The 17,670-nt window shown below is 36.3% G+C and overlaps 1 protein-coding gene across 3 annotated transcripts in view; it reads left to right on the top strand.

Annotated features, from left to right (window-relative positions):
• SLCO1C1 (solute carrier organic anion transporter family member 1C1) overlaps positions 1-14,679 on the top strand; it is a 61,839-nt gene extending 47,160 nt beyond the window's left edge. For 2 of the 3 annotated variants that reach the window (XM_007454598.1, XM_007454599.1), the window contains exons 11-15: positions 2,457-2,622; positions 4,861-5,045; positions 6,829-6,893; positions 12,142-12,259; positions 14,039-14,679. In XM_007454598.1, coding sequence (XP_007454660.1) covers positions 2,457-2,622; positions 4,861-5,045; positions 6,829-6,893; positions 12,142-12,259; positions 14,039-14,261 — 757 coding nt within the window. In that variant the 3' untranslated portion in view covers positions 14,262-14,679. Of the gene's footprint in view, positions 1-2,456; positions 2,623-4,860; positions 5,046-6,828; positions 6,894-12,141; positions 12,357-14,038 lie in introns of all 3 variants that reach the window. The other variant, XM_007454597.1, reaches the window with a different exon arrangement.
• The last annotated feature ends 2,991 nt before the right edge of the window (positions 14,680-17,670 follow it).

Here is a 17,670-nt window from a genome sequence, read left to right as displayed (position 1 = left end):
CTGAACCTGAGTTACCAGAGGCAGTGCTCTTCATCCCTCCACCTATCTATACATTATTTGTTTAAAACAAAAATTATTGAGCTGCTACTAGTTGCCAGGCCAGCCTCCCTGATTGTATCTGCCTGACTGCCTAAAATTCCGCCTGTGGTTCAAAGGCCAACACTCCTGACATTATGTTCTGTTTCCTGATGGTTCAGTTGCTCCTTGCTCACTGCTTGCTCTCCAGCTTCCTTCCACATTTATCTATCTGTCTTGTGTTCATTTTCCATCATCTTCATTATCCTGGTTTCCCCTGTTGTTAAGTGAACATCAATTATACTTTTGCCATCTAAAATGTTCAGGAAAGGGCTTCCCTGGTGGCGCAGCGGTTGAGAGCCCGCCTGCCGATGCAGGGGACACGGGCTCGTGCCCCGGTCCGGGAAGATCCCACGTGCCGCGGAGCGGCTGGGCCGGTGAACCATGGCCACTGAGCCTGCGCGTCCGGAGCCTGTGCTCCGCAACGGGAGAGGCCACAACAGTGAGAGGCCCGCGTACTGCAAAAAAATAAATAAATAAATAAATAAAATGTTCAGGAAAATTAATGAATGTAAAGTTCATATATCGTTGCTTCTAAGAGTTATCACAGCAACAGTTAGACTTAATGGAGTGTAGTGTTGTCTTGGTAACAGTGAGCAATGTAGATTAAGAATGTTAGTTGTAGCTGCAAGAAGATTCTGGAGCGAATAGAAGCCCTGTGCCATCTTTTACTATCCCTAAGATCCTCATGGTGGATGGACAGTGGTAAAGTACTTTATATTTTGCAATTTAGAAAACACCTTAGTTTTATTATCTCACTTCTACCTTCAGATGCCTTTATGAAGTAAGTTTTTTTCCCCACGTTTAAAGGGAACTGAGATTAAAAAGGTCAAGTAACTTCCTCAAAGTATAATGTTCTTTCTACGACATTATGCTATCTTTAAGCCAAAACAAATATGTAAGTAGACAAGAACAGAAAAATTTTGAGATTTACATTAAAAGTATACTCAGATGATAATAAAAGATTAAATATTTTTAAACAAAATAATTATTCATTGAGTACTAGCCCCTGAAAGCAGTTCATCTCAAAAGACTATAACTATATTGCAATAATGCTATCATTGTTTAAAACTCCTCTTTTGAAATTGCTTTCCATGTCTTTTTAGAATATTCTCAACAGTGGCAAAGATTTAACCTTTAAGAGCAGCTTTGTTATTGGAAGGAGCCAAAGAAAAAGCAACATCACTGGGGAAGTCTCTCCCCTCCCAACATGGCTATTTTGAAAGAAAAATCTCATTTGAGCATAAACATTCTGGCATATTTGATAAAACTTATAATTAAAATTTTAAATAACTCTACTGTCAACACATCCTACATAAAACATATATGCAATTAATTTCTGCTTCAAGATTGCCCTAAGTGATAAATTTAATGTACCTTCAGTAATATAAAAGAATTGGCTTTATAAAATAAACATACTCTCCAGGGGTTATCCAGAGTTTCTTTGTTCCACAAGGCTGTTTTGATTCTGGACATTAAACAGGAACACTATAGATAAGCTTTAGATATGACAGTGGAAGAAATTTTTCTTCTGCAATGATGAGAATAAGTCTGATGCAAGACAAAAATGTAGAATCCAGAGGCCTGGAAGGGTTCTAATTCTGGGTTTGTCACTAACAAACGTGAATTTGAGCAAATTATCTGCCTACCTTGGACCTGACTTTCCTGATTTGCCCAATGAGAAGTTAGCCTAGATCAAACCCACAGTTCTTTTAGCTCTAACCTTCTAAAACCTCAGCCCTACAGTGTCCATAGTGGCCTGATTCTAGGCTTTCAAAGACACATTTATACTTTCAGATACTACAACATAGTCTCAGTTAAAACTTAATGCCTTAGAGAAGAGAATAAGATGACATATTCCTGGATGACTTCTTAGGAGGCCTAGTTAAATACCCTTTCATTCTGCTAGAAGACATCTCAAAGGTCTTTTGCTTTTACATTTGAGGTGACAAAATCCATTAGTAGTTCTATGAGATGGAATATTATATGTTTGTTATTATATTGATATATAATAAGAGTAATGTCATAAATTGCTCTTAAGGTTTACTTTACTTTTCTATCTTGTTAGTCGTTTTCATACATCACTGCATAGAAAAATATTAGCAGATTCTAGAGTCAGTAGATGTTAGTAAAAGCCATCAGCCAAGAACTGGATATCATGGGAAGTTGTAAACCTAGAAAGATAACTTTCAAGAGAAAGCTATTTAATAGTGGATTCACATTTAATGATCAGAAGCTGGCATTTCTGATGACAACTGTGTTCCCCCAAAGCAAACGTTGTTGGCAGTGCCATTTATATCACCCGAGAACATTGATTTTTGAAAGTATTAGGGTGCTGCCTACTAAGAGGTAATATTTTATACCATTACATTTCTTTTCAGAACCAAACCTGTCTCTTATCATGAACGAGCTCTCTTTTCAGATTGCAACTCAAGATGCAAATGTTCAGAGACAAAATGGGAACCCATGTGTGGTGCAAATGGAATTACATATGCATCGGCTTGTCTTGCTGGTTGTCAAACCTCCACCGGGAGTGGAAAGACTACTGTAAGACATCTTCTCTAAAGTGTGTGACCACAGGCCTGCGACAATGCTTAACTATACAGTCCTATGGGGGCTCAGGGACCAACCTAGGAGCAGACCACACCGGTCGAATCCCTGGCTTTGACTCTGTCCTTGTTCTTTTGTGTGGAGACAGGAAATATAAGCATTGCTAGTAGAACTGGAGTTGTTGGAAGAATTAGCGTCAGAATTAGAATAATGAAATAGGCTAGAGGTACTTTGTAATTATATAATCTAGTTCTCTCATTTTGTTTATAAGGAATGTTAGCTTCAAATGAGAAAGTCTCAGTCACAAGACCATATAATAGCATCTGCATTGGGATCCATCTCTCCTGACCCCTGGTCCTTGCAGGTTTTAGAGGACAGGGCAAATAGAGGCCAGTATTAGGAAGTCTAGCGCAAAAGGTCTAGACCCAGGGGTCAGGGATCCAATAGTGAGGAGGTTGATGGTTCTGGGACAGCTCTGCCCGAGATATCAAGCCAATGTGCGTAATGATTAAAAGAGTAGGTGGCTGGAATGAAGGGTTCCTGTAGGGTGTAAGAGGACGATGAGGTTGGAACTACAGGTAGGAAACCAGTTGTGAATAGTATTATGTACTTCAATCATTAATAGATTCATCCCTCTAATCACACCTTTACGTCCCTGTCCCAAGCAGAGACTCTTCTTTACACTCGTTGTGTATATGGCACAGTGACTGGATGGCTTTATACTTGTGGCTGATGAAACCTGCCTGTATTTGACAGCCCTAGAGGGCTGAAAATTGAACCACACATATATTTACGTATTTTTATCAACTAGATAAGAATGCTTAGGCAAACACTTCTGTAGACAAATTCATCCTTGTTGATTTTCTGTTTATTGTCATTTTTGACATTTTATTCAGAGAAGAAAGGATTGGTCTCTAGCAACAGTGATATAAGACCACCCACCCATCTGAAATCTGAGTTTTCACCTTCCCTTCCTTTTCTTCCTTCTTTCCTTTCCTCCCCCAAGCCCGATCTTTGACCACTACTCTTTGGCCCAAACTGCTTGAAGGTTTTTCTTTCCTTTTTCTCTTTTACTTTGGATTTACTTTTTTATTAATTGAAGTATAGTTATTTACAATGTTGTGTTCATTACTGCTGTATAGCAAGATGGTTCAGTTATACATATATATACATTCTTTTTTAAAAAGTATTTTTTCCTTTATTATCAAAGGATATTGAATATAGTTCCCAGTGCTATACAGTAGGACCTTGTTGTTTATCCATTCTATATTATAATAGCTTATATATGCTAACCCCAACCTCCCACTCCATCCCTCCCCAAACCCTTCCCCCTTGGCAACCACCAGTCTGTTCTCTATGTCCGTGATTCTGTTTCTGTTTCATAGATAGGTTCATTTGTGTCATATTTTGGTTCCACATATAAGTGATATCATATGGCATTTCTCTTTCTCTTTCTGACTTACTTCACTTAATATGATAATCTCTAGCTGCACTGGAAGATTTTTCTTAACCAGAGTTTCCATTTATTGAAAACACTGCATGCCAGAGACCTGAAGTGTGTGTGCTGGCCATGTAACTCCCTAGAAGAATTGCTCAGCAGAGAAAAGAGGAAGGCCATGAGGCCTGGGTAGACTCACCATGTTTGAGCGTTGGCCAAGGCCCCATAGGCACCCATGTGTGTGGCTGAAGTAGAGGGAGAGGAGGAAGATCATTGGGTGATGAGATCAGAGTGGGATTCAGGAGCTGCATCATGGACAGTGTGGAAGCCACTATAAGGATGTGGGATTTTATCCAAGTACAATGAGAAGTCATTGGGAGGTTGAGAATAGTGATGCAATCTGACTGCTATTTTTAAAGGCTCACTTGGGTTATTGTGGAAAAGAGAGTAGAAACATGTTGAGCATGAAGAGACCATTGCGATAATCAAAGCAAGCAAAAATGGTGGCTTAGACTTAGAAGTGGTAGAGAAGAACATAAGGTACTGTTGGATTTGGTGGGATTTGCTTGGAGATGGTTCTATAGGTTCAATACTTTGTAGACCATCTGCTCTTTGGATAATGAAATGTTGTCTCTCTAGATTTTGCTTTGCTTGATATATTCTAACACAGAAAAATAAAAATTTCCCCATTGTTTATGTAATAAATATATACTATAAATTCTTTTAAAATAAATAGCTGTCTTTAATTTTATATACAAGTTACCTCAATAATTGGATTTTTCCCTATTGTGTTACAGATATTTAATAACTGCACCTGTGTGGGAATTGCCACCTCAAAATCAGGAAATTCCTCAGGCATGGTGGGCAGATGTCAAAAAGATAATGGATGTCCCAAAATGTTTCTGTATTTCCTTGTAATTTCAGTCATCACATCCTATACTTTGTCTCTAGGCGGGATACCTGGATACATATTGCTTCTGAGGTGAACACTGATTCTCCCTGCCCCAATTTTAATATGACATACTGTGATCATCTACAGCAGTGATTTCAAACTTTGCTCTATGGCATCATTATGATTCCTTACAGCTCTCTTAGGAAACTTGTCCTACTTTTATGCTTTTCCCACTTTAGGGTTTTATATAGATAATGTGGTTGAATAGAAGTTTTTCTATTATAATTTATGCTTGAACATTTTTATTGGCTCTCCTATCCTAGATCTCGATAAAATATATAAGTAAATTCAAATTTTAAAATATTAGTTTTGGGCTTCCCTGGTGGCGCAGTGGTTGAGAGTCCGCCTGCCGATGCAGGGGACACGGGTTCGTGCCCCGGTCCGGGAAGATCCCACACGCCGCAGAGCGGCTGGGCCCGTGAGCCATGGCCGCTGAGCCTGCGTGTCCGGAGCCTGTGCTCCGCAACGGGAGAGGCCGCAGCAGTGAGAGACCCGCGTACCGCGGAAAAAAATGTATATATATATTAGTTTTATAACAAGTATTTTCAGTGATAAAATTTTCCTCCTCATTGAATTAGTGTTGCAAGTATTACTGTTAAATAGCTGATCGAAATCACCTAAAAATATTACAAATTTCGATAAAATTGTTAAACATGAAAAGTCAAATTTTATTTTAAATCAATCTTTTATGAGATGGATTAGGTGATTTTGAACTTAATTCATATATCGAAAGATGGATATTAAGTTTTTCTAAAATGAAACTAATCAAAATATTGTATATAGCTTTAATTTCCCACAACTTATATTATAGAAATTGATTAGGAAAGATCTACAGAAGATAGGATCTAACATCCACAAATCTGTTTTTGTAAAAGGGTTTAAGGAGAACATGAGATTTTGATGCTTTCAAATGGAACATGGGTTTGATGGGAAAGCACTGCCCCAGAATTCTCAGACCAGGATCATTCTTCATGGGTACCTATTTCTCCAACATTTGCTTACCTTGTGCCAAGTAGTCACCTGAGCCAAGTGAATAATCAGGCCAATAGAGGAAGAATTTTCCTTACCACCAGTCCCTCAAATGAACCACACTTTATTTTGATGTCAGAAGGAAATGTCATTTGCTTCAAGGAGAAGAGTTGTAATTTTTGACTCTTTTAAAGCAGAGACTAAATATTATACATATGAAGAACTTACCACCATGGTTAACACTCAGTAGTTATTACATATCCTCATGATTATTACATTTAAAATCTATAGGCCAACCCATCAGTTAAAGTTATACAGTCATATTAAGGATGGTCTTGTTATTTTAGGTACTTTTGTACTTGACTGGTAAATTCAGGTCCCCACTATTTAGCAAAAACACTTAGCATGTCACAATGATTCCGATTCAACTTGAGTCAATAGGGTCCTGTGCTTTTAGACCAAACCCCACAAAAACTAGTTATAGGTTATTAATCCTTTACTGTGCCTCAAATTCTTATAATTTCTTAGAATTTTTTTCCCTGTGAGTCCTTGTTATTTTACTGATTAAATTTGATTTTACTTTACCTAACACCATTTGAATATGTCATGTAAGAGTGATTTACCTTTTAGAAATGTTAACTATAAATTCCTCGATACACTGCATATAATGGAACAAGGCTTTTACATAATTTGCTTTCCCTATGCTAGAATACTAGTGGGTTCTCCATAAATGCTACTTGAATTCTAACATCATTTCATGTGTGTTCAGTAGATTATCACTGACATTACTATTTGCTTTAATGTACTGTTATATTTTTTGTCATAATGCTTTTGTTGCTTTTAGGTGCATTAAGCCACAACTTAAGTCTTTTGCCCTGGGTATCTACACCTTAGCAGTAAGAGTTCTTGGTAAGTATAATCTATGCTTTAATTATGGTAGCCATTACAAGTGTATTTTGAATAATTTTCTATATATTTTTACAGAATTGTGACACATAACTAAATGATATCAGTAGTAGATCCCTGTTCTTTCAATCTTCTTCCCTCCTTCATATTTTTCTTCCCTCCCTCTTTTCCTTGACTACTCTCTTCCTTTTTTTCAGAAATATTGAGAACCAATGCTCTACCCATGATAAAGTGATCTTATAAGAGTAGTGACATTTTTTAACAATCTTGTCTCTTCTAGCATGGGTCTAGTGTCAAAAAATCCATTTCTGTTATAAAAGAGCCCTCTGAGAGGAAAGCAAAAATTGAATCAGTAAGAAAAGCTGAAGTCTAAATATAACTTTTTAAGTTATTAGATGGAAGGAATTCTTTTGAGCTACTCTCAATACTAGGATATATCATTGGTAGAAAGATAAGATCATTCAAACAATCAAAGTGTGGATTTGAATTCACAATTTGTTAAATGTAATAGGAATGGTTTCTTCTGACTACCAGATTTTTCAATATTCATTAGTTAAAACCCATAAAAAACAAAGTGATTAAGTTAGATGAGGTTTTTGTCCTTAAAGAATTTATATTCTAAAGAAGATAGTAAAACCATTGTAAATGTTCCTCGGTAACTTGACAGAGAGGAACTACCTGGAAGAAAAACAAATTCAGAGCTTTAAATAAATGTGGTTTACATAAATCTTGATATAAAAATGGATATACGTGAAGATAGAATATAATCCTGATAAAATTGTGAAAACAACAAAAATGGAGGTTTATGCCATCATGGCTGGTTCTAATTCTACAATATAAAAACAGAGATTATCTAGAAGAAAGGCTGTTGAGCCTGAAGTACATCCCTGGCTGTAATTAGTCTATCTACCTCCCTCTGAGAACATAGATATAACCTACAGTGTGAAAAAGATCTCAAGTAAAAGAAATAATTCATAAAGTTGATTCCATAAAAATGAAAATATACTTAATACTGTCTGATACCATTTATATGTGGAATCTAAAAAATACAGCAAACTAGTGAATATAACCCAAAAAAGCAGACTCACAGATATAGAGAACAAACTGGTGGTTACCAGTGGTGGTGAGGCAATATAGGGGTGAGGGAGTGATAGATACAAACTACCGGGTATAAGATAGGCTCAAGGATATATTATACAACATGGGGAATATAGCCAATATTTTATAAATGGAAAGTAACCTTCAAAATTGTATAAAAAATATATATACTTGAAAATGACAAAAATATCATAAAGCAAATGACAAACTACATACAATTTTTTTCAATTTATATAACAGACAGGTGGCTAATATCCCTATTATAAGGAGAACACCTAAGTACTGAGAACAAAAAGACCAACACCCTAAGAGAAAATGGGGTAAAAGATATAAACAACCATTTCATGGAAAAATAAATGTAAATACCTCTTAATATATAACAAGATGGTAAAGGACCCTCATAATAAGAAGAGTACAAATTAAAACTACACTGATACTGATTCTTACTTATCAGATAGGCAAATTACCAAATGTTTGTCATGTATTACAATACAAATAGAAAATCGATACACTTATACACTGCTGCTGTGAAAATTATACTATTTCTGGAGAGGGATATTTGGCAATAACTAACAAAATTACATATAGACTTACTTATCTTTTGACCTAGCAATCCCACTTCTAGGAATTGATGTCAAAAATGTGCTAGCAAAAGTATGAAGTAAGTCTAATCTTATGGATGTTCAATCATTGTGACATTAGTTATAATAGTAAAAGACTACAAGCAGTCTAAATGTACATCAGTAGGAGACTGGTTAAATAAACTATAGTAAACCCACATAATAGAATACTATGCAGCTGTATGGACAAATGGGGAAAATCTCTCTCTAATGTTACGAAGTATATTAGTCAGTACTGGCTGTCATAACAAAACACCCTGGACTGAGGGGCTTAAACAACAGGAAGTTATTTTCTCATAGTTCTGAAAGCTGTAAAGTCCAAGATCAGTGTGCCAATAGGGTTGGTGTCTGGTGAGACCTCTCTTCCTTATTTGCAGATGGACATTTTCCCACTGTTCATTCCCTGGATCTTTTCTCAGTGCACAGAGAGAGAGAGACCTTTGGTGTCTCTTCCTCTTCTTATAAGGACACCATTCCTATCAGATTGCGGCCCCACCCTTATAACCTCATTTAACCTTAATTATCTTCTTACTTTTTCCACATGCAATCACATTGGGAGTTAGGGCTACAACATATGAATTTTGGAGGGACACAATTCATATCAAGTGATCTCCAGTATATGCTTTTAAGTGAAAGAAAGCAAAATGTGATGCATTTGGTATAGAAAGTATAGAAGTATAGAAAGGTGGAAATATACACACACATACACAGGTATTTGCTCTTATTAACAAAAAGAAACAATGGAAGCATAAACTAAAAACTAATACTATTTTTATAAAAACTTTACCTGTTAGGGAAGAAAGGAAAAAGGGGAGAGAAAACAGGATGGAAATGAGACTTTGTAAATGTAACTGTTATATAATTTTTAATTTGAAAGCATGCAAAAATTTTATATAATTTAAAATAATTAAATTAACAGAACCAAAGAAATTCTTAAAACAAACCAAAACTAACTCTATATTATATGGGTGACATAACCATACAGAAAAAAACTTTAAACTACATGGAAAATAGAATTATTACCAAATCCCCATTGCTTCAGTACATTTTATGGTCTTGTCATTAATACTAACTTTGGCATTGTTATGTTAAAACTATTGTGTATTTTCAGGTTAAAGTAAATAAGATATTATGTTAATATCATTTGGAATCAATATTTTCAGCATAATAGAAAAGCGATAAAACCATAAAATAAAAAATTTAAGTAAAACTCATTCTTAATTTAAACTTAAAATGTTAATATGAACTCATATAGCTTTATTTTAAAATAATGTGTATCTTATAACTCTGTCTCCTGAAAAATCTAGAATCTATTTAACCCAGGAGAAATGAGCACCCATAGCAATGAATCTGTGCTATCTAAATATCATTCCTCAATAAAGAAACCACAGCACCTTGGAGAACTGACCAAGGTCTAGGGTAGAAAATGCATAAGATGATTGTGGGACAACTTTTGTGCAAGAAAGTGAGAAAGCTATCAAAGGGATATGTCAAAAGGACACAGGACCAATTTGAGGAGCTTGGCCTAAGGTGAGATAATTTGAAAATGATATATGTAATATAAACAATATTACTATATTAATATATAATATAACTAATCATTATAATATCTGCCATATCTTGAAATACAGCGAATACATAAAAAGACGTAAATCTGTAATGATACCTAAATAATTTTGGAGAATACTAGGGCATCAATTCATTATTTTTAAAACTGATAAATGGAAAGAATTGAGCATTTATCCTGCCTTCCTCCTATGAACTGTATTTCAAAGTAATCAAATAAAGTCATGAAGGAAAATTCTCTTTTATAGAAAAATCCTAAATAATTTTACACAAGGAATAATATAATTTTTAACAATCTGTTTTGCGACCTCATCAACATTCGCTGAGAGCTATAGGTGAAAATGGATGAAAAACTTCATAATGGAGGGCATAGGATCTGAGTCTCAGATCCATTTTAACATTACAAAGAGTGGCAAGTAGACAGCATGTGACTTCTGCCAGAACACACAGAACCACCTGTGCCTTGTTCCTGCCAGAGTCTATGCAGGAGCTAACTACCAGGTTATTGGAGAAATGAAGGATAGGAGAACAAAGTAAATGACGTCATGAAGAAGCAATCAGTCAAATCCAGACTGTGGCATATTCTACAGGACAAATGTCTTTCTTCAAAAATCATTAGTATGAAAAAAGAAAGTTGGAGAAGAAGCTGATATAAAGAGCCATCAACTAAAATTTTTTAAATAGATCTTTATTGGAGTATATAATTGCTTCACAATACTGTGTTAGTTTCTGTTGCACAACAAAGCGAATCAGCCGTAGGCATACACATGTGCCCATGTCCCCTCCCTCTTGAGCCTCCCTCCCATCCTCCCTATCCCACCCCTCTAGGTCATCTCAAAGCACAGAGCTGACCTCCCTGTGCTATGCGGCTGCTTCCCACCAGCCAACTATTTTACATTCCGTAGTGTATATATGTCGATGCTACTCTCACTTCGCCCCAGCTTCGCCCTCCCACCCCATGTCAAGTCCATTCTCTATGTCTACCTCTTTATTCCTGCCTACCTGGTTTGAATCCTGATTAGAATGATCCAACTCTTCAAAACAATGCTTTGAAGACATGCAGAAAAGTTTGAATGTGGATTTTTGATAGGATTAAAGAAATTATAAAATGTGTTATGTGTTAAATGGCAGAGTGATATATTTTTTAAAATGTCAGAGATGTGTTCTGAGATACATATAAGGAGAATGACATGATATCTGAGGTATCTCTTAAAATATTTTAAAAAAATAGCTTCTGGATGCACGTTGGGTTGTGGGACTGGAGAGAGATAACACAGGAGTGGCAAAATATTGATATCAGTAATTGTTGAAGTTAGTGACAGTACATGAGGTTGTATTACATCATCCTCTCTAATTCTGTGAATGTTTGAATTTCCCATTATGAAAATTTTAAAACATACAGAAGATGGCAAGCATTTGAATCTTGAGGAACATCTTCACATTATTAAGAGCAATGTAAAGTTAGTTATCACCTAAATGTTTTTCAGTGGCAAATAATCTATTTAGATGGACAATGTATATAGAGAATTTTTATTTAAGATACCAAATAATCTAAACTGACTGTTAGATATCTTTATCTATGTGATCTTCTTGCTTACAGGATTTTATGCAAAATGGGGTCAGTTAGCTCTTTTTTGAATCTGGAATTCTTCTCATCCTGGTACAGAAAGGGAGAGACCCTTGCAAATATTTTCCTTTGTAAGTGTACATCTTCCTTACAAAAAGGAAACTTATGCTGTGTCTTCAGAGCTTCTCCTGTGACTTCTGTTTCTCAAAATTATCAGCTCAAAATAATCTTTATACCAGAGGCATATTTTGGGGTGACATATTCTGGTTTTCTACAGATGCCCTGTCATCTCCAAAGCAGTGAATTTTGGACTGACTGTGGTTTCCAAGAATCATTAATTATAGGCTAACCAAAAAGATATGCGTATATTTTTAGTAGCAATTATTTGTTTTTCTCACAGCAGGCATCCCAGCTCCCGTATATTTTGGAGTTTTGATTGATACTTCATGCCTCAAATGGGGATTTAAAAGATGTGGAAGTAGAGGATCCTGCAGATTATATGATTCAAATGCTTTTAGGTACCGTATCAAACTCATTCCCACATCTCACGGCTACCACATCCCAGGTTTGCACAATGCAATTGGCACTAATAATCCTCACGTAGTTTCACTGCTTGTAAGGAAAAGGAGAGTCTAATCAAGAAGTTTTTTCTGGGGCTTCCCTGGTGGCACAGTGGTTAAGAATCCACCTGCCAATGCAGGGGACACGGGTTTGAGCCCTGGCCCGAGCAGATCCCACATGCCACGGAGCAACTAAGCCCGTGTGCCACAACTACTGAAGCCCGTGTGCGCCGTGCTCTGCAATAAGAGGAGAAGCCACTGCAATGAGAAGCCCGCGCACCACAACGAAGACCCCGCACAGCCAAAAATAAAAATAAATAAATTTTTTAAAAAAGGTTTGTTCTGTTTTATAGAATAATTCTGTTATTATCTGATTATTTGGCTAGATCTTTTGTTTTTCCCCCATTCTTAATCTTGACTCCCATTTTAAATGAGTAATCATTTAAAAAAATATGACATAAGATTTCAGAATAGAGTAGAATTTTCAAAGTTTGTGCACACAAGTGAGTTAATTCCCTGAAACTCAGAAGCATTTAAATCTAGGTCACATTTGGGCTTTAATTCTATTCTTTTTCAAACTGAGCCAAACTGTCCCATTTACGTCAGATATAATCCCTCTGGGCAAGAGTTGGATTTGGCTGTAAATCTGTCCAGCTTTTATTGCCAAACTGATGTTCAATTATTCCAGTACTTGAAATGCATAAAAGTAAAAGGTTTTCTCTGTGTGTGTGAGTGTGTATGGGGTTGAGGGCATGGTTTTTTTTCACTATGGTATCATTCAGTTCAATTCATCAAACATTTAGTTTCCTTATTGCTTAAAGCAATACTTCAATGGCTTAAAAGCAAGAAGGATTTATTTTTTTCACTTTACAAGCTGAGTATTCTCTAGAGAAATAAACTTGGTGCTGAACTGTGTAAGTTGGAAGTTGGATGTGAATTTAGCTGACCATCTCAAATAAATTTGCTTGACTTATTAGGCTTTGATGTTATGTGAGAAATTTATTTTGGTCTTTGAAAGGGACCTGATCTATGAGGAGAATTGGCACTTTATTCACATTTACTAAGGCTGTATTTTAGTGCAAAGACAATGAAATTCAATCAGAGACTATGAGTGTACATACAAGGTAACCAGCATGAATCATTTAACCTGTCCTTTCAAACCTTTGTGTCTTATAATCTAATGTAGAACTAAAGGCTACTCATGGAAGAAATGGATTGAAACCTCTGGTTTGTTCTTAAGTCAGTCTACTCTACTGAGAGCTCTGATTTCCCCTTAATGTTGCTTCTTGCAGTTTTTCCATAGAAGTGAATTTGGGCAAGCTTCGAGGGGAGGGTAACCACATAATTTATCATGCAAACCTGGGTACTTTTGAGAGTGAAAGGGGGCACTATTAAAAACTACACTGGGACAACACTAGCATAATCTGGGACTGTTCTGGGCAAACAGGGATATAGTTACCTGGTCTAAGGAAATAATTTACAGAGAGGATGGGACGGATTATATAATTATCAGTGACTGAAAATGATGGTACTACTAAAATTGCTTTATATTAGCTTACTGCCTTCAATAGTCTGTCAAATGTTCATAGAAAGGTCTTTTATAGCCACTGAATCTGCATTCTTAAAACCATCCTCATGATAGTTTTATTGATATTGATATTTTTGGATGATATTATTACATTTTATTTAAAGTTGAATAGCTGCAATAATTAAGATGGACATTCTCTCTTCTTCTAGACATATGTATCTGGGACTAACCATGATCCTTGGCACAATGTCCATTTTCCTAAGTATTGCAGTACTTTTCACTTTAAAGAAAAAGTATGTTTCAAAACACAGAAGCTTCAGAACCAAGAGAGAAAGAACAATGGTGTCTACAAGAATCAGGAAGGAAAACTGTACGACAAGTGATCATTTGCTACAACCCAGCTATTGGCCAGGCAAAGAAACGCAGCTTTAGACAAATGATGACTTGAAGCCATGTTTTCCAATTTCTGGAAATTCTGCAAACAAGTTTTAAGCAAAAGGGTTTTAAATGTGTAAATTCTTTCTCCTTTCAAAAAGATGTCTACTTTGTTTTTGATCCTAAGTATTAGATAAGGTACGTGATAACAAATATAATTAATCATGTTACAGAAGGTGTAGATGGTAAAGTTAATCTTAAATATTTTAATTTATAAACAAATTCCTTATATTATTTACTCATTCTGCTTAACTTTGCCTGTGCCCATTGATACATTAGCTGTACTTCTAGTAGAACAATTGTCACTATAGTTTAATGGCTATGTGTAAAGTAATTTCTAAACTGAGATACTTGCCCAGGATAAGAGAATACTTAAAAAAAATTAAACGACATCTTGGTCTCCTTCAAATATCACCTTAATGATGATGTTAGGATGGAGTCAACACGGAGAGGAAGATTTCGTTTTAAGCTCCTTCTTTCTTTTGAAATACAATAATTGATATAGAAATGTATATTTGTAAATGATCTTGGAGGATTCGAATTTTGAATTACCAACCCTTCTACCATTACAAACTCTTCTGCATGTATTTTATGTGTGAAATTTTAAGTGACCATAGTTGTAAAGTAATAAAATTAATATTTAATGTGCTTTCCTGTCTTTCTATGAATTCAATGGAGTAAAAAATATTGTTAAATACTGCCCATATTTTAATGTATATAAGCAACTCCAGACTTATGATTGTGATGTGGTCCTAAAATATATTTGATAGTGAATTTCTGAAAGTCTACAATAAACTTAGATGTTATAACAGGAACACAGGGTGATGGGGTGAGTGATGGTGTGGTCCCTTTTGGTGCTCTCCCTGGCATCTGTCACAAGGCTTCTGGGCAGGGTGGTGCCATTGGTACAGTCTGCCAGATAGCTCTCTGTTTCTCTGTAACTGAAAAAGTCATGCCAGGCATTTCCTGTTCACTGGCTTCCTGGTCCTGCTCTCACTGGAACTAGTAGATTTAGCAGTCCACCATCTTTAATCTTCAGCTCTACTATGTGTTATGTCTTTCTTCCTCCACCACTGCTGCACCCTAGAAGGGGCCTGACCTTCCCAAGAAAAGCAAACTTAGGTAGATCCACCCCTCCCCTGCAGTGGAATCTTGGAATCCACTGCCACAATTCTTAGCAGCCTTTAGAACACACAAACAGGGCACTCCCAACAAGGAGTCTCTTTGAGTTATTTCTTGGGAGCCTGAGTCCAACAAAATTCCAGCTCAGAAATGCAGTCGCGGGACTTCCCTGGTGGTACAGTGGTTGAGAATCCGTCTGCCAATGCAGGGGACACAGGTTCGAGCCCCAGAGGGAGGATCCCACATGCCATGGAGCAACTAAGCCCGTGTGCCACAACTACTGAGCCTGCGCTCTTAGCCCATGAGCCACAACTACTGAGCCTGTGTGCCACAACTACTGAAGCCTGTGTGCTGCTACTGCTGAAGCCTGTGCACCTGGAGACCGTGCTCCGCAACACGAGAGGCCACTGCAATGAGTAACCTGTGCACCACACTGAAGAGTGGCCCCCAATCGCCACAACTGGAGAAAGCACGCGCGCAGCAACGAAGACCCAACGCAGCCAAAAATGAATGAATAAATAAAAAAGAAATGCAGTTGCCTTACTCACACAGTGGAAGGATCAAATAAATTTTACCCTTACATACCAGTCCTGAGAATATGATGAATGGAAAAAACTAGAGATGAAAAGTGTGGGGATGGAGAGCAGGGAAAATTTCCTTTAAATACATATTAATTTTGCCATTTTATTTGAATTGGTGGTGCCAGATTATTTCATATTTTACTATTTTTAAAAATGAAAATAGACTTGGTTTGTTTCCAGCAGGCCTACTTCAGACCTGCTGCTGCTGTACTAACTTGTGAGCAGGAATCCTTTTTGTCATCTCAGTATCAGTCTTACCCATAGCGGATATTTACTGAATGGGTGAGTGGGTACACTTGTCAAGAGTTTTTTTTGTAGAGATATAATTGAAATTCAAGTTCCTCATCCTGTCTCCCACATCCTCTTTATTTTCCAAAGCTTTTGTAGCAATATCCTGAAAAATAACTTCTTTGCAAGTAAATTTCTAAAGTGGATCCTATCCAATGTACTCTCGTATGACTTGAAAAATAAAAATTAGCATAAAGCATATTTAAAATGATTTTTTTCATAAAAGCACCAACTGTTAATGAAAAGCATACTTTTATGCATAACCGTTAATTCAACAGTGGAATTATACATACTAAACTCATTTGTATGGCATATGAGGGTATCATTTAGTGGCAAAGTGAATTTACTAAAAGGAACCTTAATGTTTTAAATGAGTAAATTCAGCTGACAGAAGTAAGCAGGCTTTTCATGCCTCAGAAAGCACTTTTTTTTTTTTTTTTGAGAAACCAAACCCCATTTCAGAGGTCAAAAAGTTCCCTCAGCCCCAGGGCCAAACATTAGAGGTAAGGCCTTGATGGACATGTGGGATCCCACAGTTGCACTACTTTATTCATTTATTATACAGTCATGACCCCTGGAGGTGACCAGCACCTCAAATGAACATCTGATTCACTCTAACCTTCAGACAGGAAACACTCCAGCAATATCATTTTATAAGTGGAGTGACTTCAATTGGATTAAAAGACTTGCCCAAGGTGGAGGCAGTCAAACTAATGCTGGGTTCTTCCATTACATCATGATGCCTCTAAAGCAGGTAATAAAAACAAACAATCTGAAACCTCTAAAAACAGTTGGAAGAATTTTTGTGACATGAGCAGTTAAGAAATCCCCACTTATTATAAATTTATAGACTCAGACATAAAAGAAGATTGAAAGAATAAGTTGATTGTAGCATGTACAGTTATAATTGTAATAATAAATATAACAAATATTAAGCACTCTCTTTATGTGTGCTGAGTGCTTTAGACACATTATCTCAATTTCAAAGGTCAAAATAACCTTACGTGTTAGGTATAAGTACTGGTATGTTCAGAGGAAGCTTAAAGAGTTTTAGTTACTTGTGCAAAGCCAATATTTTCTCGTAGCTGGTAAAGCCAAGATTTAAACTGAGGTTTATCAAATTCAAACAGCAACATTATCCCCATATTAATCTAGATCCTAAATTGTTGTCTTCCACTAACTTCGCTGAAAGTCAAATTTTGTACATAGACATTAGAGAAGTTTTAGCATGCTAAACCATGCACATGGTTAAAAAGAAATCAAATGGTACAAAATGATTTAAAATGAGAAGTAACAGTCCTTCACACCACCTTCACTTCTATTCCTCAAAGGGAATTACTTCTAACCAGTTTGGTTTGTTTCTGATGGTGATGGTCACTTCCAGTTTCTTTTTTTTTTTTTTTTTTTCTTGCGGT

The sequence above is a fragment of the Lipotes vexillifer genome, unplaced genomic scaffold (genome assembly GCF_000442215.2).
Source record: "Lipotes vexillifer unplaced genomic scaffold, Lipotes_vexillifer_v1.1 scaffold559, whole genome shotgun sequence".
Lineage (NCBI taxonomy): Eukaryota > Metazoa > Chordata > Mammalia > Artiodactyla > Lipotidae > Lipotes > Lipotes vexillifer.
The sequence above is the reverse complement of the archived record's forward strand: the minus strand, read 5'-3'. Positions and strand labels throughout refer to the sequence as shown.